We start from the raw sequence: 25,364 nt of genomic DNA on the forward strand, positions 1-25,364 counted from the left end.
CAATTTATATACGCAATGAAGTGCACGACCTTCTAGCCATAATCACTATAAGAAAAATAAAATAACTGACTCTATGCAGCCTATGCTAATCACAGAGCTCTTCCCATCTCCTAAAACTTCTCATTAAAATGATTTTTTTAAAGCCTGAAATAGTGAGTGACAATAAATAACAAGAATCCCATCTCCCATCCAAAGCCCCATTTTCAGGAGTAACAATAATCCCATTGTCAAATGACCCTAAGAGCTGGATTTATTTTATCTGTTCTATACAGCTCATTAGCCTAAACTCTGCATTTTATTACAGGGCTCCTGACTAGACTGTTTCACTATGAAATGCAGGTTGGCGAGTTTATTGTCAGTGCTTAAACTCCAGAAGTCACCCAGTAGAAAGCCAGAATTACATGTTTCAACCCAGTAAAATGTGTCAGCATCTCCCTGACCAAATGTCTTATTTGGTCTTATCTGACCAGAGGATACTGTAACTCACATCTGCAGACAATGGCAGCCCACTTGGTGCTGTACACACCTTCTTCCACCTCATTCTTCTTGAAACACATGGATGTGGTTTCTTTCCCATAACAACATTCTTCCATGTAGCTTCTATGGAGTAGACTGATAGCAGCAGACATCACAAGAATATGAGAAGTTGTTTTCAGTGTAACAGCAGAAGCACCAAAGGTGCCTTGCAAACAGGTCTGTGATGTTTTTGGTGTTTATGACGCGTAAAGGAATTTCGAAGTCATGTTTATTTCCCGCTATTTCATTTTTTTCTCCTTCAGGTCTGGAAATGTGCTTTAAGATAGTTTTACAAGTAAAATAAAGAAGTGCTGGCAATTCAAACTGGTAAGTTTGCATTTCACATTCCCAGTAGCTAATTACAGACCCCCCCAAAAAAGGGCCTCTTAGTGTCTCACAAATACTAGCAAAGTTATCCCCAGAAATCAAACAGTAATTACATAAACTTCACTAAGAGCCACAAGTTCACAACCTAGAAGAAAACAGAACAGAAATCTCTTCTGAGATCCAGGTCTCCGGTGGACAACTATAACACAATTTGCTTTCTAAGGTGGGAAGCAATTCTATTTTAGTACATTTTGTGTAACTTTAAAACATTTTCAATGTCTGAACAAAAGAGCGGGAGAGAAAGTAGTTTGGTTAATAATACAGCACCTCTACACATTAATTTGGGACCTGAGAAATCTCCCACTCTGCTTCTCTGGATGTCCCAGCCACCTCACCTAAAGAGAGGATAAGTTAACATGCCTGATCTTCCTCAGATAAAATAGAAACAGATTTTTTTTTTCTTTCAATGCAGTCATCAGATCTTCACCCCAAAATCAGAGGAAGTAAAACTAGTGTCCTCCCTTTGACAGGTTAGTGTTAAACTGAATATTCAGTACAAATAAGCTGTCAGAAAAAAAATACATGTTCAAAATTAGAAAGGTTTAATTTCATTAAAATAGAAAAAAGGCTCAAAAACTGCTGCATCATGTTGCAATGACAGAAGTCAGATTCTTAATTGATTTCAGTATTTCTACACCCATATCAAGTGCAGCAAAATGCACTTGACTTCCAGTGACACTTACCAAATATGAAAGCTACCAACAAATCATACTGCAAAGTTTCTCTTTTTTATTTATTTTACAGTTATTGGAACTACTGACTGAGAAAGTTTTAAAGGGAAATTAAATACTTTTAGGTCCCTAAGTACACACAAAAAAGACACGATTATGTTTATACCACTGGAACTTGTGTTTGTTATACATTCTCTTTAAATGAAGGACTATTATCAGACTGCTTTTACCCTAACAGACAATTAGTACTAAACACCAGGAATGGAGAACTTAAGGGGCAAAGCAGCTCCAGCTCCCAATTCAATTAAATTAAGCTACTGGATTCGTGCAGCTAAGCAAGGAGTCAGCAATCAGAGCAATCATATGCAATCAGTGAGCACCAGGGTACAGCTGTCTATTCATCAGGGCACAGCACAGCATCCTGTTGGGGTCAGAACACTGACTGAACCCAGAAAAAGCATCTCTTCACTCATCCCCTATTACCACCCGTACTCCAGACTTGTCCCTTCCTAGAGCCGTAAAGGAACCAGCTATACTGCATACTTACAGGCAGATCTGCATAGAAATAGTGTTTTCTGTCAAACAAGGACTTCTTGTTTATGCTGCAGTTGAGTGCCAGGCCTGTCATCACTGCTGCTTCTACACATCTCCTGTTGAGAACCTAAGGAAACACAACACACGGTTTTGCTCAGATACTCAGTGTGTAATAAATGTGTCTCCCACACATTGCCTTATATGGAGCATATATTCAATTTTGCTTGCCTTCAGCCACCATTAGATCTCTTTCCTTGTGTGGGTAGTTCTTATTCATCATTAAAGTCGTGGTAGCTACAAATCTGCAAAGCTTTAAGAGGAAAAAACAAGCCATTCAGTCATTTTGTCATGCCACATAAGGAGGCGTGCACTGTTCTGGCTTGCTACTTTCGCAAACATTCCAGTACTTTTGAATCTTCAAGGGTGTGAGACAAATCATAGGAAATGATAATTGACTTCTAATCAGCTGTCAGCTCATACTGGGAACTGGAAACAAGGGAGATTTGCATTAGGGACTGCAGTGTCATTTCAGTAAAGCACTTTGGAACACCTGTAACCACTGAACCACAGTGAATTCATGAGTATCTACACATAAGATTTCAATGTTTTGCTTAACCAGGATGAAGTTAAGCACATTACATGCTTTGCTAAAACTGAACCAATTAGACATCAATTGACCCCATGGCTACAAATATGCATGCATGTCCAGTACTCAGGTAACCCATGGGATCAAGGTTCTTGCAAAATGCAACATAATCTGAAGACCCAGCAAGACCTTCATGAAGAAATAAAGGAGTTAAATGCAGTTTTTCACCACGAACCCATGACTCTCAGGGCTAAATCCTTCTATCTCCTCATCAGGGTCTGAATCCAGGGGAGAAAGAAAATTCCACTCCAGAAAGTACTAACAAGCAATGTTTCAAAGTTAAGCTTTTTTCACATGTGCTCTCATTAATAGTTGGTTTAACTAACATCGAATGGATAAAATTGATAAGAATAAAGGACTGAATTTGTCTTGGTAGAACTGTGACATGCTCACACTTACAGTATTTTGAAACAGGAACAGAACTTTATCCATCTTATTCTGCACTGTACAGCTGCCAAGAAGTCAATTTCCAGCAGGACCATTAAAGGGGCACATTAAGTAAAAGAATCTACATGACTTCATCTGCATTGACCAGAGCATAAAAGGCTTAAATAACGTTTTCTTCAATGTTTCTGACAGTATTTACTTTTTATATTCTTCAGCCTGATTTCTGAAAACAGATTAAGCAGCTGTACCTTTCCCAACATCCCATGTCTTCAGCTGGAAAAGGAATCTCTTTGCTTTACTCATCTAATATTTCAAAAATCAAAATAATAAGAGAAAATATGAGAAACTCTTCATGTAACAGAAACTTAAAAATTGCTTATACAGACAAGAAATTAAATATTTAAGACTTTTAACAAGGGAACTTTCAGATCTTTAGTGTAGCTATATATGGCTAACTAGAACACATCATCTGTTCGGGCATATTTTATTTATTAAAAAATTTAAAAGATACATAAAGCAAACGAGAAATAAGAAAAAAGGAAGAACAATTTCCCTTTGAAATACTGTTCTGCAGCAAAATGAACACAATTAGTCCTGACTGTAATCTAAAGTTAAACTGGTAACTAGAAAATATTAATTTATTTTACTATCATAGCTGCAGTTCATTATATAGTATATGCTCTTGTTTTCAACAATTACATGCTTCCAGACAGTACAGCTACTTTTTTTTACTGTATAAGGAAGCTTGTAAAAGTGCTAGTCAAATTGTTCACTGTTTAAAATATCATATTTCTAAATATGCAGGCAAAATTTCCTCCTACTAAAGCATTATGGCACGATCCTGTTCAGCTTTACAAACTAGGGAGAATCATGCCAGTCAGCCCTTTAACAAGTGGTCACCGCTAACTGTTAAGGCTTCATAAGGATTGGGTAGACTCAAAACACCACTGTGTCAAACTAGTGAACTGGTGTCTTGCTGCATTTCTTGATGGTGCACAGGCTGTGACTGATTGTAATCAGAGAGCAAGACAAAACCCAGCTCCTGAATTGCACAGTTAGAGCCTCATAGCACATTCTTCAAACACAGGTGGGAGTTTAGCTACTGATTACACTACAACTACTGCCTTTGACCACTTGCTCTTCAATTTTTGCTTCAAATGAGGTAGAGTGTATCTTACTCATCGCTCTAAGGGATAACACTGTTCTGAGGTGATGGAAATAATTACTGCAGACATACTACTTATACCTGTGAGAAAGTTTTGCACTATTTCGGTGTCTCTGGGGAAAATTTGGCATAAAAATATGAAGTACTGATTATTTTCTATGTAGTATTACTAAGCATTTAGATGACTATAATGTGTGTGCCCCCAGCGTACTGGGTCATACTAGCTAAATCACTGTACATGCACCATTACTCACTCACTAGTACCACTTCCTGGACTGCTTCTTTACTGACCTCTGTGGTGATAGAAGGCATTGCAAAGCAGATCTTTCCCACTATGGCATACTGAGATGTCTACCACGCCAATCTGCTTCCTCTGCCCTGTTTGACTCCAAAAAAAAAAAAAAAAAAAGATGACCCTCTACTTCCTCAAAAATCAAAACTTAACCTCTTTAATATTGCTCCATTTCTGAAGGGACTACTACTACCCATTCCAGTGATTGAGGCTATGCACATAATGCAGAGCTGTTTAAGTAAACTACTACTTTTCCTTCAAACAAGTCTAGCTTTTCAAATAATCTGCAGTGATAAACATCAATTCAGTATGTGAAAATTCCCATACTAATGACCTAGAATAAGTCCCCCAAGCTTGTTTATGCAGTAAGCTGTTATTAAGTTGACAGCTTTGACTAGCACCAAAGATTTAAATTACCGGCTTGAACTGACAAGCTGCCAGTCTGGTATGTTAGCAAAGTGGTGGCCTTGAAAGCAAGCTATGTAGTTCCTGCAATAGTTATGGACAAAACACAAGAGACTATAAAGCCTTCTTAAATATTTCTGGCTTTCTAAAATGGGAGCATCTCTCCTAGGTATGTAAAGAAAATCCTAGAGAGTTATCACAAAAGGAAATGTACATCATTTGTATTGGAAACGCATGAAAAAGCTTAACAATGGCATCACAACACCAGCACCATTTCTCTTGTAGCTACGCTATCCTCCTAAAGCACCACGGTAACTGAGCACTAAAGGAATGAAAGAACAATCCAACCAAGATCTCTCATTTTCTGATACTCGGTCTCTTCTTTACATCCAGTTCACAAGTGGAAAGACTTCTTTTAAAAATTTATCATCTTTATTTGCAAGGTCATTTTAGTCAAGACCTTGGTTTTAAATACAAGACTATCCAATAGCTATACAAAACTATACACAATACCTTCAATGGCACAAATTCCCACCAAGAGTATTTCTTTAAACAGTTTTTTTTTTTAACAGCAGGTTTACTCCTTATATTAATACATTAAAGAAAGCTGGCACCTTTTAGGGGAATACATATGTTTCTATATTTAGTAAATGATCATTTTTACATTTTAAAGAGAGTAGGTATGCAGCTTATTGCTTTGCTAATGAGTATTACATAGGGTAATTGGGGGGAAAAAAGAAGAAACATCTAGATCTCTCCTGGAAAAAGTTTACATTTGCTACCTTTAAAAAAAATTATAAATTAATCTTTGCCATAACCGTGGCAACCAGGAAGCCTAAGTTATGGAACAAAGTATTCCTTGTACTAAAAACAGTAAAATAAAAAAAAAATCCCCAGAAATTTTAGAAGTTTTTGATTCTAGGTCACATATTTGAATAAAGTAGGTTTCATATCTACTTGGATATTAATTGGCTATCTTAAGACTTTCATTCCTACTTATAATCATGAAGAAATCAGCATTAATCAGATTAACTACAGGACTGTTTATCTAAGAAACACTTAATTTTAGCTCCTTTTTACTCTAAATAACAGCTGGAAGAAGGAAGTAGTGCAATATACTTAGCCAGCTCTCTGTAGACCAGGCAGTAATCTTTAGAAACCTCAACAGATATATCTAATCATATTTCCCAGTACTCCCATTTCATATCACTCTGATTTTTATTTGCTTCCACTAATGGATATATTCAGTCTTACTATTCTTACTGTGTTAAGAGTACCAACTTGTTCCAATATATGGTTCTTTGAAGTGCAATCATCAGATAAACTTCAAAATAAACTACTCCTACTCCTGTATCTACTTAGTCCAAATGTAATTGTGACTGTTCAGTCTGACACTGCAGATGTGTACTTCAGTGCAGCCTTCTTCCTTGGAATCTTCACACACACACACATAAGGGCATAACTGCCTTGTAGCTATGCATGTACAGAACATACATTACAATAAATGAAGAGCTAACCATTTCCCAAATGACCCATTTATTTCAACAGGTGTACAATCAGATCCCATCCCTTAAGCATACAGTAAAAATTTTTTTAAAAAGCTAACTTAAGTCTTTTCATTTTGTGGTCTGCAAAGAGACCACATGTTGCAAAAACTGAGGTCTCTAACTGCAAGGGAAATTGAAAAAGAAGGCCATCTGCAGTTTAGGGTCTTCTGCATTTCAGTCCAGCATCTACTTCACAGTGTATTTCCTGCCCTAATATGAGCATTATGTTCTTATACCTAAGGAAAGGGGCAAGAGAGTAGGGGAGGAAGCAATTTAAAAATAAGTTCTTATATTAATAGAGACTTCAACTTCAGAAAAGAGAACCAAATGGCAACTGAGAAGCTGAAGCAGCAAAGGAAGACTGGGGTGTGTGGGGGGAGATGGGGCTTTAAATGTACCTTAATATATTTTGTAACTTTATGTTTCTGCAGTCTGGTACCCAAGCTATATGCTGCTATACAAAATACATTATTATTCCTAACCTTGTCTGGTGGCAAAGTTGGCTTGCGGTGATGTACCATGCACTCATTCAAGTCACATCCTAAAACAAGGTGACTCTAACATTTTAAGAAGTACCCAGCTCCCAGACATGTTACTTTATGTGTACTCAAGAATAAGAGGGCACACACTCTTGAAGCTGAAGAGCTAGTCTCAGAGCTCATATCACAAGGCTTAGAATTGGAGGAAGCATCTTCCAGTGTCAGTGATGACCAGCAAAATTCAGCAGCAGTAGGGAGAAATGCTGACCCCTGAGAGTAAGAAAAATGAGAAGGTATCACCAGATACAAAGCTATTTAAATACTGACCGACTTCTCAGCCCTTTGAGACAGGGGTTGCTAAAAAAAAAACCAAAAAAAACCACAAAAAAACCCCAACAACAAAAAAACACACAAAAAAACCCCCAAACCCACACCAAACCCACAGAAGGAAAAAATCCATTTGATCACTGTGTGGGCAAAGTGCTCAATATTCTCAATGGAATTAATCTATTTTCTGGAGTGGTAGGGAAGCAGTCAATCCACTGGCATTGCCCCAAACCAGTGATCTTCATGTTTCAGATCCCAGCAGCAGCAGCTAAAACCAAATAAACTTCTACCATGCAGAACTGGCTCCAAGCAGGAGAACCCACAGGGAAGACTGAACAATGCACTGGCAATACAATTGTTCAAGATATCCATAATCAAACACTGTGTTTCTATGGTGCTCCCATCAAGAAGTCTTGTATCTCTCTAACATCCATGTCCTCCCTGTTGACAGCAGTCTTCTGTGCCTGACACACTGGGTTTTTTTGACCTGTCATAAAGATGCTCCCTCTCCTAAGCCAGTTGAAATTTAAACCATTGCTAATGCTATCTGATCCAGGACAAGTTAAATACAGGAAGATTCAGTGAAAACACTTCACTTCTAGAGGTAGGAGACTGAGCAATGGCTAAAACCTAAGTTAAAGAATGTGAGGTGGACCTTCTCAGCCCTTATCCCCTACACTGAGCTCCACAAAAAAGGCCAAAAAGTTATTTAAACATGAGTAACATCTGCCGCCTTTAATGTAACCTAGATTGTTTAACTTGTTAAACACATAAAATTCAGAGCACTTAGAACAGAGTTTATAAATCAACCCCTGCCCTGTTTATCCTTGCAGATGGTCCTTTGCATGTAGGCTTTTTGAGGGCCAGCTCTGTGGTTTTCCGAGATGTTACACATTCTGAGCTTTGATACACATTGTCATTTTCTATCATTTGTGAGTCTTGGCTATTTGCCCTCTGCTGCTTCTTGCAATCTTTGTGTGTCTGAGAGCCCATGCTGAACACACACTATAAACTCCCAGACCTTTGCGTTTTGCAATATAATGCAACAAGTCTTGCAAAAAGCTATTAAGAAAGCAAACTAAAATTATTTGTTTTCAACAAAGTTGTTCTGGAACAGCAGAACCAATGAAGACTAATTTCCTATAAATTATTGCCCTGGTTTGTTTTCCTTAACCAGTGACCTCAACACACTCTCCTCCATGATTCCTCCATCTTCTCTTCATTTCACCAAACATCCCAAATTGAGTATAAAGTGTCAGAAATATGTGAACAGCAGCAGCCCAAATGAAGCTGAGATTAGTGGGGAGAAGAGACTCAACCGCTAATTTCCTCTTCATGTGCTTGCTAATATATTCACAAATACGTCTACAAACCTAAAATTTTTTGAGGCAAATTTGGCTGAACTTGGTAGTGAAATGGCAAAACTAGCATTTCTACGTAGAAAACAATGGTTGCAGTGGCAAAATCTGCACACATAACTAATAAACACCAGTTGCAGAAGCTTATATAATCCTCTCAAAATCAAATACATAATCATAATCTATTTAAGGTGGCAAGGTGGCTGATAATCAGAGAGAACACAGAGAAATAAATTAATTTTACCCCAGGAACCAATTACAGCCTAATTGCACCAAGATAAGTTTCAAACAAAATACATAAACCTGACAGTTACGCAACATTACACAGGAGGCAGCTAACCATGAATAGAACAAAGACCCACTCTACAATTATCTGTCATTACTATTGGACAAGGTTTCCTAAATACCTTTCAGTGAAAAAACTGTTCAAAGAAAAAAACTGTTAAGAAGAACAACAAAGAAGAAAGATGTCAGTTTGCAAAGTTAAAATGCTAAGAAATTGGTAGAACCATGATTGTTACAGAAACTTTTGCTTCACAGAGCACTGCTTTCATACACTTTGTATATAATATCCTACCTTGGATTTCCTCAAAGGCAGTCACCTGGAACCAGACTGTTTGTCTACATACAGAGAGAAAATTAACTCAAACACTTAAGGATGCCAGAGTATATACAGTGACTGATAATAGAAGTAACAGAAATTTGTCGCAAAAAATCCACTCACAGATCGAACTTAAAATACAGGAATTCCCAGCCCACTCCGAAAAACTACTGCAAAAAGCTAATGTGCATTTCAGGAGCAATTTCAGACTGAATCCAGAAAGAGGGGACACCGACCTGTCTAGTCGTCATGTAATGGTTGTGCTGTCCAAAAGTACCAAAGATGGCACAGTAATTGCAGTAACAGAACTGTGCAAAAGAAAGGAAACAAGATACTGCAAATTCCTACTCCCCACTAAGAAGTAGAAAAATGTCAGTATAAAGCAAAAGGTAAAGCAATAAAAAAAAACAACACAAAAGGAGATAAGAGAAAACACATAGAGAACACCACTGATGCATTGAAGGATCTACTGAAATAGGTGATAGCAAGATGTTTTATCAACTCAATGTGGTTCTAACTGGCAAGTTTACATCAGCCAGAGGGACCTGTTAAGGATGAACAGGAAAGACAACAAGAACAACAAACAGAAAGGGAGCTCAATAGTTACTGAGGTGCTAAGGAGACAAAGCCCTACAGGAATTGTTAGCCTTGACAAAAAGATTAAAACACCCAGAATGAGTGTCAGAACTTCTCACAAATAAAGCAGACATAGCAAAAAGCAAGAGAAAATCTTACAGGCAACTCCTTCAAAGCTTGAGAGAAGAGCAACAAATGTCACCAAATACTTCAAAGCACAAAAGCAGAGGCGTCTCCAGAAAAATGACATTTACAGTTAAGTATGAAATAAAAGTTGAGCTAAGCAACTGCAGTAACTCAGAAGTATAACGCTTCTCAGACCCCAGTGAAAGAGACTAGTTCCACAGGTAACCCTGGGGCTGTGAATGATCCTATGAAAGAGAAAGATACAGAATATGGAACAACCCGCGCCATAACCCAGTCCCGAAAGTCGCCTGCAGCAGGCCTCCCTCATCTTTCAAAGGCCTCTCCTGACCAGTACAATAGCGGTAATTACAATAGGTAATCTGAACTGATTAATAGTTTGAAATTATGTAGGCAGGCTTTAATCCATCACGCACTCAGAAATTTAAGGGTCTATGAACTGCAAAGGCATTCTCGGGGACCAGTGGTTTGAAAGCCTATTTCACTCCCCTAGGTTTTTTTCTAAATTATGTGGGATTTTCTTTTTAGAGGCTTACTGGGACTTGAAGTCCAGCGAGCTGGGACCGTGTGAACAACAAAAGACTGTTAATCACTGATGATTCAATGCCTGTCACAAACCCAAATACTATCAGGAAAGAAAGGACTACAACTGAAATGTACCGTCAGTTTCTCAGAAAATATTTCATTTTTTTCCACTAAGTACAATTACTACAGTTTTACTGAAAGAAGCAACAAGCAGTTAAAGTAAATGGTTTAAAACAAGCACGAACTCACTTCTTCCTTCAGGCACTGCCACTAATTTATTTTTAGAGAACTCATGGATACAACAACCTAGGCATCATGTGGTTGCAAAGAAAAGAAGAAAATCTATATGATGGAAGCTAAACATGCACACAAAGATCAGAAGATCATCCAGATCCCCAAGAAAGGTATGTGCAATTAAAAATGTAGTTATCAAAAGTCAAGCTAAGCAGCAGGTGTTTTTCGAAGTGAAGTAGTACAAGAAGGGAGTAAATTCATATGCGTGCCAGCAGGAATGTCAAAACAAAACTGAAATCACAAGTTGGTAAAGCAGCTGTTGGAATCACCAGATTTAACAGGCACAGGGTATCAAAAAAATCTAGTTTCAAGCTGTAAAGTATAAATTCTGGTCTCAAATGCTGTTTCTGTTCTAATATATCCACCAAAATCTCACACAAACTTCTTGGTACCTTTGAAAGCAAATGCATCAGGTAAATTCTGTATATTAATAACATCTAAAATTCATCACAGAATCTGGTAATCTATCACCCAAGACATCTGGAAAAACACTGGGTATCTGCCACTGCCAAGGATGGATGCTCTGTCAATACAGAAAGGGAAACTAAAGCACCCTTTATGTCCCCAGACTGGGTATTACCCCTGTCATGTCCCTGGGCAGCCATCTCAACAAGCACAACACTGCAGGGTGGGAAAGCAACAACATGATACATGTGCTCTCTGCTACTGTGCAGTGTTGCAGTGACATTCCTCAAGTCTGGAGAAACCAGAGTTTGGAGTTGAGGTTGCCAGTGGTGCAATACCAAAAGGAACAAGGGCTAATAGCTGTTCTAGCCACACTTTCTTCCATGAAAAGGCCTGTGTAGTTGCCCAGCTGCCATTACACAGGGGAGAGAAGATACAGTACGACCAAAATGCTTTCTTCTACACTATTTACAGAGGGAAAACTGAAGTTTAAAACAAGAGAATATGAAAATCTCAGTATAGGATAGGAGCAATGAGCTAGTTGTCAAGCCCTCAAAGATGTCCAGTGGAACAGGAAAAAATTCTATATTCAGATAAAATCATGCATCTCATATGATATTCTACAGCAGTGTTTCTTCTGAGGTCAGAAGGTATTTACATTTTCTTCATTAGAAACAGAGCTTGATCACTACCAAGTGTTTCCGAAAATTCTATCTTAAAAAAAGATAAAACAGATGCTGTTCACACTGTGAAGAGAATGACATTCAAATGCATGAGAAGGTGTCAAAAATTTCAAAATACTTAAGACTGTAGGGCTAACATCCATTCAAATCTTATTAATTTAAACCTTGGTTATGTAAATCCTAGATTATTTCTTAGTACACTTGCCTACAAAGAAATAGGATCAGCCTTTCACTTTAGTCATGCAGGAGACAAACATAAAAGATGCATCTTTTGGTGTGATTAGCAAAAAAGACTAAGCACAGACAAAAAGGTTTCAGCCTTTAGCTCCTATATCTACCGTCTTATTTCTGTGGCTGAGCTATAATTAACCTTTAGTCAGCCACCTCAATCATGAGAATAGATAAGATAATCATGGATAATCATCTCTTTCTGTGAGCCCAGTCTTATCTTTACAAACCTTTAAAAAGATCCTCAGAATTTTCAAAGAGGATAAATCAGACTGGGAACGTAACCACCTTTATGGATCCTCAGAAAAATTTTAGATTAATCTGCAGGTATGATGCACCATAAGCCATGACGTGTAGCGTAATACTTCCTTTATAACAGATCCTCTGAAGACACCAAGCTAATATCATTGCCAAGTCCATTCAACATGTAAAAAAAACCAAAACAGGCCTTTGCACACTTCATGACATGAAATGTAATGTACATAGTCGTATGTGGTCCCAGAGACAGGAAAGCCTTACAGTAATTTGAGTAAGATGCTGTCTAGTATAGTGGGGAGGGGCTCCATCACCGCAGGGCACAAGAAGCGTGCAGAGCAGCATGGGATGCACAGGGCTTTGAGCAATCTGGTCTAGTGGGAGGTGTCCCTGCCCATGGCAGGGGGGCTTGAACTAGATGACCTTTAAGGTCCATTCCAGCCCAAACCATTCTATGATTCTATGATCCAGTCTGGCTACTTTTAAATCTACTTTTTTAATTAAAGCTTTGCCACATCAATTTTTCTGGTTTATGCCAAACAGCAGTGCACCTGCATAGCTGCTCTTGCCTGTAGCTGACTGTAAGAGGCACATTATGAGAGCAGCATAGTGAAATGGCCATGACACGAATACTGTGATGATCCTCCTAAGGCCTACTTGCAGCGGAAGCATAAAATAAGCTGTATTACAGTAGAGGAAGAAAATATAAAGAGAAAAGATGGAGGAGGGCTAAATACATTCTTCTAGTTTCCCCTCTCCTGTGCAAAGCACAGGAAAGGCTCACGCGCACACTCATTAGTGACGCAGAAATGTATAGCAATCAGAAAAGCTCCCTTTAGCACCATTCTTTCTGGTCCCACTGTGAAGCAGCAAACACTAGCATGGTTGTCTATCATAATGATCTCACGGTCCCACAGTAAATTTAAATCCCTGTGACATTGAAAACTGTCCCTATAGCTCTCAGTTTATAACAGCAGTTATTCTCTGATACAGACAGCATAACTACTGTATTAAAACTTTGCTCCTATTTTTTTCATTTCTCAACAAAAAAGAGTCAAAAGGAAAGGCCAAATATTTACCTTCTAAAGAGACTTATTAGGCAATAATCTTAAAATTTGTTAAAATGTTTTTTGTGTTCTTCTTTTACAAATACGCAGAAATTTTCAAAAACTACCTTCCATCTCTCAAAATCCACCAAAATCCAATTCCACTTCAGATACATTGTACAAATACATATAGTTATTTCAAGAAAATAAGCCAAACTGTTTGATTCCAGAACAGACATTGGTCTCTCACATTAATTCCCGTGCAGCAGGTACAATGGGAAAATAGAACTATGGCTACTGACTGGACTTTGTATCACATTCTAACATGAAAGAACATGTATTTTGTAACATTCACTTTCAACTCTATTTTCACCAGTACCACAGTGAGAAAAATCTTTCTTCTCTTTGTATAGATAAATGCACCTGGTAGAAGCTAACATAGCATCACTACTTTTAAATTAAGCTAACCATACTGCTTTTTGCTTCTCAGGTGCAGTTATATTCTCTGCCAAAGACCACACTTACTGGGGTTTTCTCACAAAGGTCATACCAAGCCTCATCTGCAGAGCACTTTAACAGAGGAAAAAGCCAAAAAACCCACGCCAAATAAGTAGTAACATATATATAAATGAAACTCTTCATAAATACTTATTTTTGTTCATTCAAGAACAGTTTTTCTACTTGACTGAAGCTAAGCATTAGACAATTTATGAGGATTTCTGTGCATTATCGGAACGTTAAATAGAAGGTATAAAACCAAAACCTTGAAACCTTTTAAATTTTGTGACTATTAACTCCCTAACCTAGCCCTGCCCCCAAAATGAAGGGACTTCATTTGCCATGTTTAAGTCTAACTAGATTTTTCTAAAACCAAACGATTGCATAAGATTCCCATTCTCCCTGGAAAGTTTTTGAAATTTCCACGTAGTTAGATCTGAAACTCAGCCGTGAATCGCCACTGAGACCAGAGTGAAGTCCAAATTTTATCGGCATCTAAACTTCACTTCCTCAGGTTTCAATACCTTTGCAAATCATTTCTCTTTGTAAGGATCACACGGCATATATGAGGACCCTAGAAATCCAGATATAAATTAATTCTCAATTTCAGAATACTATTTGATGCTGTATTATGTTGATGAAAAGCTTCCAAAGGATTAAATATATATATATATATATATGGAATTCAAACTTACACTGCAATAAATATACTCAGTATATTACACTTTTGCATTAAATAATTTGACCACATTATAGCCTCTGCATGCTTGCTGCATGAGGCAACGGTTAAGTCTATTCAGTATTTATTTTCACTGTAAAGTAAGAGTTTATGTAATACTTTTTAACTATTATTTTTATATTAAACTTCTTAGATTCTCAGAGAATTCTATAGCAGTACTACCATAGCCATCACAAATTTATAATTAAGCTGTGATTTCAAAAATTCATTACGTTGTCATTAGAAAATCTTGTTGCTAAGTGCTAGCTAGCTATTCTGACTTCTTACTCCACAATGTCTCACACAGATTTTTATTTTTTTTTATTTTAAATAATTGTTTTGCTCTGGAAATAGGAACGCTTGACACTTTCCTAAATCACAGACTTTCTACTTAGGAAGTAAAGTACCTCCGTAGTGAGACATTCCAAATGGCAAATGACAGCTACATAAACAAACATATGGCAAAGTAACATCAAATGGCCAGTCGGAAGTCTAAGATGTTCTTCTCTCATAGGATTTTAAGTATCTCTCATATTTAAGGAATTTCCTGTGTGGCATACTAACCAAATACACCCACTCTGGCCTCAGAGAAATACCGCGATTCATTCAATATGTTGAAGAGACACTCCTTATTTTTTTCCTTTGCAGAGGATATCAAGTATCTGTAGTGATAACTAAGGAGTGAGTAAACTGAAGAGAAGCAGTACTAGGCATCTCATGTTATCACACAACCAGAAAATAGAAAAATATGTAAAAGTAGTTCTATAGTCAAATCTTGGGAAGAACAAAATACTAGAAATGTACTCAAAGTTGTCTGACATTAATACTGATACAAGTTAAGTCAAAGCATAACTTACTGGTAAAGTTCCTGGTAAAGAAGCATCAAAGAAAGAAACCAAAGAGTTGGGAGGTGCTGCAAACTGGACTTGGGAACCAGAGAAAAGTTTTGAGTTGGAACTGATCTGTGCATGAATTTCCAAACCCACAACTGGTACCCATGGAGCAAGACTGAAAAGGAAAGAGGAGAAAGGAAATACAATTTAAATATAGATTACATTAAACCCCATAAACATCTAAAAATACAAGAATTAAGAACTTTTTATTTATTAACAAAAATTAAATTGTAAAAAAATTGTAAACGATGTTGTAAATACATTTTCAGTGTAACGGCAAAAGTTGTGTTGCAATACTGGAGAAGTGAGACTAACTGACAACATATACAGAGGGGACTATGGCAAAGTGTCATCTTCATTATATACAGAAAAGAATGCTGTAAAAAGAAATGTAATCGTCTGAAACTTTTAACTTTTCCTTACATAAGAAATCTTAGAAAAATTAATGAGGCAGACTTGCACGCTGGATGAACCCTAATTTGGTACCTCATGAAAATCACAAAATCATCATAAATATCAATTACTTCTCACGTAGCTTGATAAATCGCCAGCAGACAGGTGGCATAATAAATTATGTATTCTTTGTCGCCTAGTCACTTGCATGCTGGGAAAGGTGGTTCTCCAGAGCAGTGTTAGTAGCATATTAGCATAAACATTAGTAATCTGGTAATAGAGAAATCATAATTTCAACTAGAGAGCTACTGCTCTCTGAACATATTCCACGGAATAAAGCTTCTCCATATCATCTAAAAAGTAATTGCAATTCTCACATCCATAACCTTTATATGGACATGAGAAAAAGGTCACCTTTACAGTATGAATTGCTTGACAGTTTCTGTAAGTAATTATGTGGCCTTGTACAAATGAAGTGGCACAAATAATATTTCAGTGATGAAATCACATTTCTGTGGCAGAATACTTCAGCAGTATAAGTACCCAGATAGCTATAGGAGATAAGCGAGCTATGGAAAAACATCAAAAAAATATATCAAGTACAGTGTTCCTTCCAAAGGTGAACATAATACATTGCCAAGATTTTAGTTCTCTGTCTGCCCTCCAACAGCTGAGGACATCCCTACAAACACCAAACTAGTGATGCAGATGCCACTTATATTTCTGCTTTAGGAAGAATATTATCATAAAGGATTAAGGTTCAGATGTTTACCGGAGCTAACACATTTTCTTCTACTGTAACACAGTATTTTATTTAGTATTTTCAACTATTCATAAAAGTGCCTCAAGGTTTAGGAAAAAAAAGTTGTTTGCATTTTTTTTTCATTTTGGAGGCCAATTTATTTCATTGTTTCCTGCATTCTTTAGAAACGCATCCCCATCACATCACAGCATTAAAAATTACATCAGTCTTCACTTAATCAGTGTGTTCACTTACACTCAGATAAAAAGATACGTGCATCAATTCAGTCGTCTAGCCCTACTAACAACCCTGATGAGAAACCCGGAGTCTCTTGCCATGTTTGTTCAAGGTTTACGTCTAAAGAATCAGCAGCATACTTCTGCCCGTGTCTGCACAGCTTCGCTTAGGCAATCAGCTGTGCAGAAAGAAACCTGCATCTCACCAGAGAACACGAAAGTTCTACAGGCCGTAACTTTCAGTTCTGGCAGCAATAAAGTGCTTCGTGCCAGGTACACTGTTCAAGTTTCACAATTTTCCACTGGAAGAAAAAGCATCATTTGGACCACAATAACCCTTCAAAAAATACTTATGAAAATTGGTGCAGCCCTTGCTGTTTATACTCCGAAAACATGAATGCTAGCGCTTTCTAATCTGCTTGCATTGTGTCTGGCTTTTATCACAACCAAACATGTCAAGGGGACACCATCCTACTGCGAAGACAAATACGGTTTTGGAGTTTTTTGGGAGGGCTGTGAGGAAAAACGCGTGCTGAGAAGCCACTGCCAGCCATGAACAAACTGTAGATGCCTTACACTGCTGAGAAGACGGTATTTAAAGCGGGCCCTGCTGCTACGACCACGCCGCCGCCCAGTTCCCACAGGCGTTGCTCTCGGGCTGAAGCCCCGCGGCCCAGAACCGGGCCCGGCCCTCACCCGACGGCTACGCCCTGAGGGCGGGACGCCCTAGCGGAGAACCACCTCCAACGGCCCCTCTCCCCGCGCACGTCCCGGCACCGTACCCGCTCTTCCCCACCGGCACCGCCCCGCCTCTGGCGCTAGAGGCGGCAGCCCGCTGCCCATGGGGGGAGTGACTGGGACCCCCGGCGCCGCGCTGCCACGCCCGGCACCAGACCCCACTGCACCCACGCGCCGCTGTCGCCACCGCCGCCGCCATTTTGCCTTTGCTGGCTGCTGCTCCCGCCGCTCCCCCTGGGAAATGTAGTCCGGCGCGCGGGACGGCTCCGCGGAGCGGCAGGGTGTGAGGGGGGAAGAAGGACTACAACTCCCGGCAGGTATCTCTCCTGGTCCCCGCCCCTCCCGCGCAGCGCGGCACTTCGACAGAAGGGCGGGGGCTGCCCCCGCGCGCCACCTGAGGAGGGCGGCTCTGGCGAGGTGAAGGAATCGTGAAGGGTCCTGCAGCTCCTCAGGGCTGAGGTGGGCAGCCAGCTGCAGGCACACACCGCCCCGCCTGGGTGAAGACTGGCTCTGTCTCAGCTTGTGGTGAATGTGTGACGTTTGTCCCTCACTGTTGCTGTGGGAAGGCCTCCCCTGCTTTGGTGTCCCAGTGTAATGGCGCCCTTTTTACCAGGCAGGTGCAAGTCCTCCTCGCACACAGCCCTCCTGCTTCCCACCTCCCAGAGAGGTGTTTTCCCCAGGCATCCAACGATGTGGTAGCGTTAGTGTGGGAAGCAGCTGCACCACAATCTGAGGGGGTCTTGAGAGGCCTTGATGAAGGGCCCTATGGGTCCTCTGCCTATCCTGAGAAAACTAATGTTTGTCCTAGAAATGCTGGAGCAAGAGACAGTGATTGCATTTGTGTTTTTTATCTGTGGTTCAAAATATCTTATGCTCAGGTCCTCAGAGGGGTCGTGTAGTTTTCCTTTGGGTTCACACTGATGTAAAAGCAGCTGCTATTTTATAGATGGCACGTTGCAAATCTTGGGCATCAAATGATACGGTAGCATGCAATTGAAATCTTGGATCTTAACTCAGTGTATGTAGAGCAGCGAGGTCCAGTGTCTGCAGGGCCTGAGAGTGTTATTGCTGTACAAATAGATGGTAATAAAGAAGGCATCTGGGGCACATGCAAACATCTTAAATGCTGTTTATGCAGCTACATTGCACAGACAACGGAATTAACAACCTTCTGTCCTAAGCCACAGGCCTGTGGAGCTTAAATGGGAATGTACATTAGCTGTTGCTTATGTCATCTTTGCTCTATGTCAGCCACTGCTAATAGAAGCTAATTAGCCACAAACATAGGAGTAAGACTGATTTCTTCCAGCAGAGGACAGTGGTGCACATAGGCACTTGACAGTATCTTGCAACCTTTATACCCCCTTGTCTTCCCAAGCTCAAATATGAGATGCTGAGTGGTTTGGAATCATGTGGAAGCTAATTTATCCAACTAAGAAAATGTTTCATAATGGTTGTTCCACAGCACTAATTTTCTAATATATTTATATTTTAAATGAGTTACATTAGCAGGAGGTTCTTTACAAGAAGAACCAGTTGAGAGAGACCTTCAGCAGACACTGATCTACAGTTACTTGTACAATATAGCTTAGTTTAATTAGTTTTTTGCATTCTTGCGGAATATCCCTCCCTTGTACATGAAAGTGTGACCAAGACAAAATTCCTTTCCAGTAAAGAAGAACTGGCCACAGGCCATCTTGGACATGTTGTGGAGAATGAAAGAACACTGGAATGACCCTTTTCTTTCTCTCCTGTTGTGAACCTCTTCACATATGAGATAACCTAATGTAAAGTCTATCTAGCAGTCTGAAGCCAATGGAATAGGTAAGAGTTTTCGATAATTTTGATATGAAGAAAACCCCATTGTCTTTTGGACTTAGCGAGGCCTATGCAATGTACTGTGCAAAGAATGCATTTCAGGCTGAAGCTGTAGTATACGATTGTTATTTCTGTAACAAATTTATTCCTTTAACAATTGTCCTCCATGAACTCTGGATTTAATTATTATTTGATACTTTGTTAGGATTGACATATCATTTCAACCCAGCTATGAGGATAGGTTCTGAATATGGCTCTAAAATATTTTTACTGGTATAAAAATGGTAAGTTTTCTATTATTTTACATTCTTTTAAGCCTGTTATCCTGATGTAATAGAATATTTCATAAGTAATTACTAAGAAGTTAAAACCTTATGAATATTAAAATCATGTTACTTAAAGCCTTACTTTGCCTTGATTGCACAGACTTCTGCCCTTTTTGCATATTATTTAAAAGTGCGAAGACAACATAGAGGGGTTGAAATCCACTTTCCACATCCCAAACAATTCCCCTGTAACTTGTAGCTGTCTGGGTGTTGTCTTATGCAGAAAGGAGTATTGGAAAGTGCCATTGTTTGTGATTTAAATTGTCTCAATGCCATTTTAATTCCTTTCACAGAAAAAAATCCTATTAGGAAGACCTTTTTCTTTCCAGCCCTGTGCCAGTGGCCAAGTAGGTAATAAATGAAAGCTCACACACCCATATACAGGAAGCTGATCAATCACAGACAAGGAGGGAATAATTGCCTTTCTCAGCAGCTTACTTTGAGGTAGGGAAGGCTACATATTTGTTCCTTATGTACCCTGGGCAGCAGCCTCTACTTTGCAGTGTGTTTATAGATCATGCTGTGGCTTGGAATAGGAAAATCTCTCCAGCACTGCATAAAGATTTGTACAATGGTAGCTCAGTACTAACTATGTAGCCTTCTGTTTTAGAGAGGGTAGATGCAGGGGACAGTTTGCTCTGAGCTTGAGTTTCTTATTACTGTAGGAATTTAACCAATGCCTGAGAGGAAACTGGAATTTTGTAGAGGACAAAAACCCAACAGCATATCATTTAAGACATAAACATCCCGTCTGTCCCATTTATTTGAAAGAAGATCCGTCTGAATTTCAGTTTATAGGATCTGAGCTCTAAATTCTGCTTTCTTGCAAGCAATGTTTATAGCACACATACTTAGTCCTTTTGTAGGCTGTGAGATCTCCTTTTGGTATAGCAGGGAATGGGGTATTCAGACTGGGGTGTTTGTTAGATACCTCACAGGCTGCCTGCAGTGTCTTATTTCAGCATGCGAAACAAGGAACAGGCAGGAATCTCTGTTAGATTTTGAAGCAGAGGGTGTGGCTTTTGGAAGAGTAGATATCCATAGTCTATCAAATAATCAGCCATTGCCTTACAGATAAGGGTAATAAAGAGGATTGTTAAGTTTGGAAGCAGACTATGGTAAGGGATGTTTTCCTAGGCCCCTTTTAGGCCCCTAAGATCACTTATGTACCTTGAAAGCCTTTTTTCTCTACAGGTATAAAGAGAAAAATTTTATTCATTTTCTGCAACTTTCAACTTAAAAGGGCAAAGAGTTTCAGCCTGGACTATAGATTCAATTTGTCTATCTACCAATAATGGGAGATGGCAAATACAAAAAAAAAAAAAAGTACCTCATCTTGCAGATTGGGAAAGGGTATTTCTCTTGACCACAGGAGACAGTATTTAGGGAGCTAATAGAGCTGCCTTGTATGATCTGCTGTCCACGTGTGCATGCAAGCAGGGATAGATTCAGTAATACAAAGGGCGTCATGGTTTGAGGGGTCTTGTATCAAACTGCGTTAATGTACAAAATGTCATCAATTTCTATTGGCAAACAGGTAGTGCAAGTTTACTTTATTTCATAAAAGTGTTATTATTCATGAATTGAAAATAAGGGCTATACTTGGCTGGGAAAAAAAGTATGCACAAGCAATTTCTATAAACAGTAACGGAAATATACAAGTAACATAAAGCTACTGATATTACTGTAGAAGGTGTTCTTCTTCGCTATTCCTCAGAGGCTGTGTTGCAGGAGAGAACCTGTATCTTTTGTGCAGCCATGAGAAACCCTTATACTATGGCTCTTCTGTAGTGGTTTTTACGTGGCATGTCTTCCCTGGGAGCGCTGGAATGAGCAAGTGACTGCACCTGTGATTTGTATCAGGTGTTGGCAATCTTGAAAAGTAGCATTTTGGTACATAGTATACCCCTTGTGTGTCAGGGCACTGAGTTACTTGAAAGCGAAGTGGTTACTGAGCTTTTTGTAGCTGGGGAGCCTGACGGTTCATTCCCTGAAGGCAAAGGCAGTGTTTGAGGGAGTTCAGCACCGCTAATCTTGTTTTATGGTGAGTACTACTGCTAATCCTATTGTTTAATAAATTAAACTTTTATTTTTCCAGTGTGAAGTTCAGCTACTATAGGCATAAGAGATTTTCCTAGTATATCACTGCCATATTGGTGTTGTATCTTGACCAAGTTATTAGAAAATTCACATTATGAGTCTATGCTATCTCTGGTATGATTTCCAGCTGCCTAGGGATTCATTTCTTTTAGTCTGAAGTCAGTGTCATTTACTTCCAAGGTGATCACTCCTTTTGGTTTGGACCTATTATAATATACAGTGTTTTCTAAATGCTTGAGTTATAGTTTGGGAATTGTGTCAGGTTTATATTTAGATACAGTTCAGTCTATAAGGAATATGTTTTGGTGGTGGTTGTTTTCCTTTATAGTGTGTTTTACAAGCAGTGGGAACTACATTTGGAAACAGCAGAGACTAGGCTAAGTGTCTAGATTAGAGAAGAGTCCATAAATCTGTTGTATGAATCTCGTGTGTGTACTGTCTGTGATGGACCATGCAGAAGAAAGTGATTGATAATATTTCATCTGATCTAAAATTTACTAGTGTACTCTCTCTAATTGTATTGGCATCCACAAAAAAAGCTTTTAAAATGTCTTTCCAGCTTTTGGTTTTTACTTTACTCCATATAGTAAAGAACAAGGAAGGACAGAAGGTAAGTATGTAAAAGTGAGACTAATTTGTTCCTGTGTTTTATTACTTTTTGCATTGCTTTTTTTGTGTATTCTGTTTGCAATTTTCAACCGAAATTTCAAAGAGCTATGTTATGTCTGAGGCCTGTTACTTCCTAAATTAACAGCCATAATTCTTGTTGCAGGCTGTCTATGACTTGTATAGAAAGTCAGGGATATAAGATTTCAGCAGCATATGCTTTCACAAAACCAGTACTCAAACACGAACTTTCTCCCTTGACCCCTGTATAAGGGAAAGAATTAAATGCTATTGTACAGAGTACAAGACTAAATCCTAAGCTTTTGTTTCTGAAGGTAGCCTGACATAGTCTACATGCTTGTCAAAGTATTTAATTTTAGGTTAAACTATACCTTCCAAAATGCACTTGAGGTATATGTTGTCCATTCTGGTGTCCTTTTAAATTGTATATGGTTTCAGTTTCGTATACTCTTTATAAGATTCCAGCTGACAGCCCCACCCCAGGAAAAAATAGACACAAAGATCTATGCTAAATTCGTTAAAGAAGAAAAATTTTAGTTGAACAGTCAAATTAGGAATATGCATCAAAGTTTTTCCCCTGTTTAGGAGATGGCGTTAATAATCAACAAAACCTTCAATTAGTATTGACTTCTCTGTCATGAATAAAGTGAAGGAATTGTTTGAAGGAGTTGTCAAGCAGCATAATGCTTGGAGTAAACCAGTTATAATAATGACACTAGTTTAGTCTAAAATCAGTCTTTTAATCAAAAACAATCTAAAGATAGTCTCAAGTGTTAAATCCTGTCAAGGTGCTGCTTTTTAGAGAGGGATTTCTTTAAAACGTGAGATTACTTGTAGGTTGAAGCCAATTTGAAGAGATTGTATTTCAAAAGAAAATTATATTCCAGAGCCTTAGCACAGTGCTTCTAGGGGCTGCCATTGTTGTTCTTAGCACTAAGGATTGTTTTTAATTGTCTGAAGCAATAAGGATGTGAACTAAAACTGTTGACCAGATGGAATTTTGTGATTAATTACTTCACTAAAAACACAGCAAAAATGCAAATGAAAGAAAAGGGAAATACTGCAGATAAATGCTCAAAAGCTTTGAATAAGGTCCCAGATCCTGAAGTGAGACAACCCTGTCTCACCTTTTTTTCTGTGCAACAACACAGACTTTTGGTTGGCTTGTTTAGAATTGACTTATAAGCGGTTACTTATTTTCAAGACTGTTTGTATATTCCTTGCCTTCAAATGTATACACCTATATATTGTGTTATGAATCACCCAAGTGGACTTGAAGAACACAGGTTGAAACCCTCATCCTGCTGGCTATTATGTCTTTACTCTGGGACATAATTTATTTTTATTTTTTTTACATATATAGTTGTACAGCTGTCCTCCTCTTCCCACAGTGCCTGTGACATTTGAAGCAAAATCCGATTTTATGTTCTGCCTCTTTTTTTTTTTTTAATAAGTGACAAAAATGTTTGTGGTGTCTCTGTTTTCCCCCCCTCTGTACTGTATTTATGCCATAACTACATGTTTAGTAACTTTTCTTATAGTGAAAAAAAATAAAACTTGTAAACATTGCTTCCTCCTGTGAATAAAAAGAGAAAGGCAGTGCTCTTAAAATTATTCATCCATCTCACAATTTGAATAATACTTATTCCTGTATAAACGCCAGATACTCACATACCAAAGTGGTGAAATACAGAAGTGAAATACAGAAGTATGTACCACTATTTAGTAGATTAGATGGAGGGATGCTGTTTGTTTGTTTGTAGTTTTTTCTGCAGATTCAGAAAGGCTCGTTGCTTTTGAATCCTGATTATGATTTCTCCATGGACCTGGTAAGGATCGTTTGTGTGTTAGTCACAGGCATTAACTGAGCGCTTGTAAACATAGGCATTAACTGAAAGCTTGTAAACAAGAGTCATATTGTGACCACCTGGAGAAATGAGTGCCTTTGGGTGCAAAACAGGGCAGAATACACAGAAGCGGCACAGACATATTTCCTGTTTTGTTAGTTGTGTATCTAGTGTCCTAATGGAAAGGACTGCTAATAAGTTGAATCACGTATTTAATCTTGTGTAGTTTATTCTGTCCTTGGGCTTTCTGTGGCATCATCAGTTCATTCTGACTGGTGTGAACTGCTGCCTACCAGTAACAGCAGCCTACTTCATATAGGCTGCTGACTACCCAGAATCTTTTTTATTTTGTTTTGAACTTGTGGCCTGGTTTTTCGTGGGATAACTTGTCCTGATTCAAGACTCTTGGGGTGATGTTTTGTACATATTATATCACAGAGGTTCTGTTTTCCAATTTATTCTTTAGAAAAAGTATGAATAATTGGTAGTCTTGTAGACAACAGCTGTATTAAAGCTGTATGCCACTGTATAAAATACATTGATAGTAGAATACCCCTTTTACTATTATTTTAAAGGTAAGGAAAAGAATTTAGTGCTGTGTGTGGTTTTTTGTTTTGCTTTTAACATCATCTCAGATTTGCCCCTTAAATTTCCAATTACGGAAGTGAAGTTCTTTCTGTAGAAACTTTTATTAACCGATCAATCAGTAACTGCTTTGGGATTGAGGTGCTTCAGTAACTGATTAGTAAATTGCTGTCTGAAGCCAGAATGTAAGAGGTGTTGTGTGCTTTGCACATATTGAGGCAATGGCTCATTAAGTTTTAATAAACTGGATAATCTTTGAAGTTTATATTTCTTTCTTGCCTTGTCCGGCACAGCAGCATGTGCAAGGAATTTAGTACAAGCCAGCAGCAGCACAGTATACTTTGGCTGTGTCAGAAAGCTGTGTCTTCAGGC

At 38.6% G+C, this 25,364-nt stretch overlaps 1 protein-coding gene across 3 annotated transcripts in view; it reads right to left on the reverse strand.

The window, feature by feature from the left end:
* GATB (glutamyl-tRNA amidotransferase subunit B) overlaps positions 1-18,180 on the reverse strand; it is a 44,688-nt gene extending 26,508 nt beyond the window's left edge. Inside the window, exons 1-4 of one of the 3 annotated variants that reach the window (XM_074589664.1) lie at positions 17,734-17,906; positions 15,545-15,695; positions 4,598-4,692; positions 2,122-2,235 (exon numbers count right to left, since the gene is read on the reverse strand). In XM_074589664.1, coding sequence (XP_074445765.1) covers positions 2,122-2,235; positions 4,598-4,618 — 135 coding nt within the window. In that variant the 5' untranslated portion in view covers positions 4,619-4,692; positions 15,545-15,695; positions 17,734-17,906. Of the gene's footprint in view, positions 1-2,121; positions 2,236-4,597; positions 4,693-15,544; positions 15,696-17,733 lie in introns of all 3 variants that reach the window. The other 2 variants (XM_074589662.1, XM_074589663.1) reach the window with 2 other exon arrangements.
* Positions 18,181-25,364: the final 7,184 nt, after the last annotated feature.

Source organism: Larus michahellis, chromosome 5 (genome assembly GCF_964199755.1).
Source record: "Larus michahellis chromosome 5, bLarMic1.1, whole genome shotgun sequence".
NCBI classification, from domain to species: domain Eukaryota; kingdom Metazoa; phylum Chordata; class Aves; order Charadriiformes; family Laridae; genus Larus; species Larus michahellis.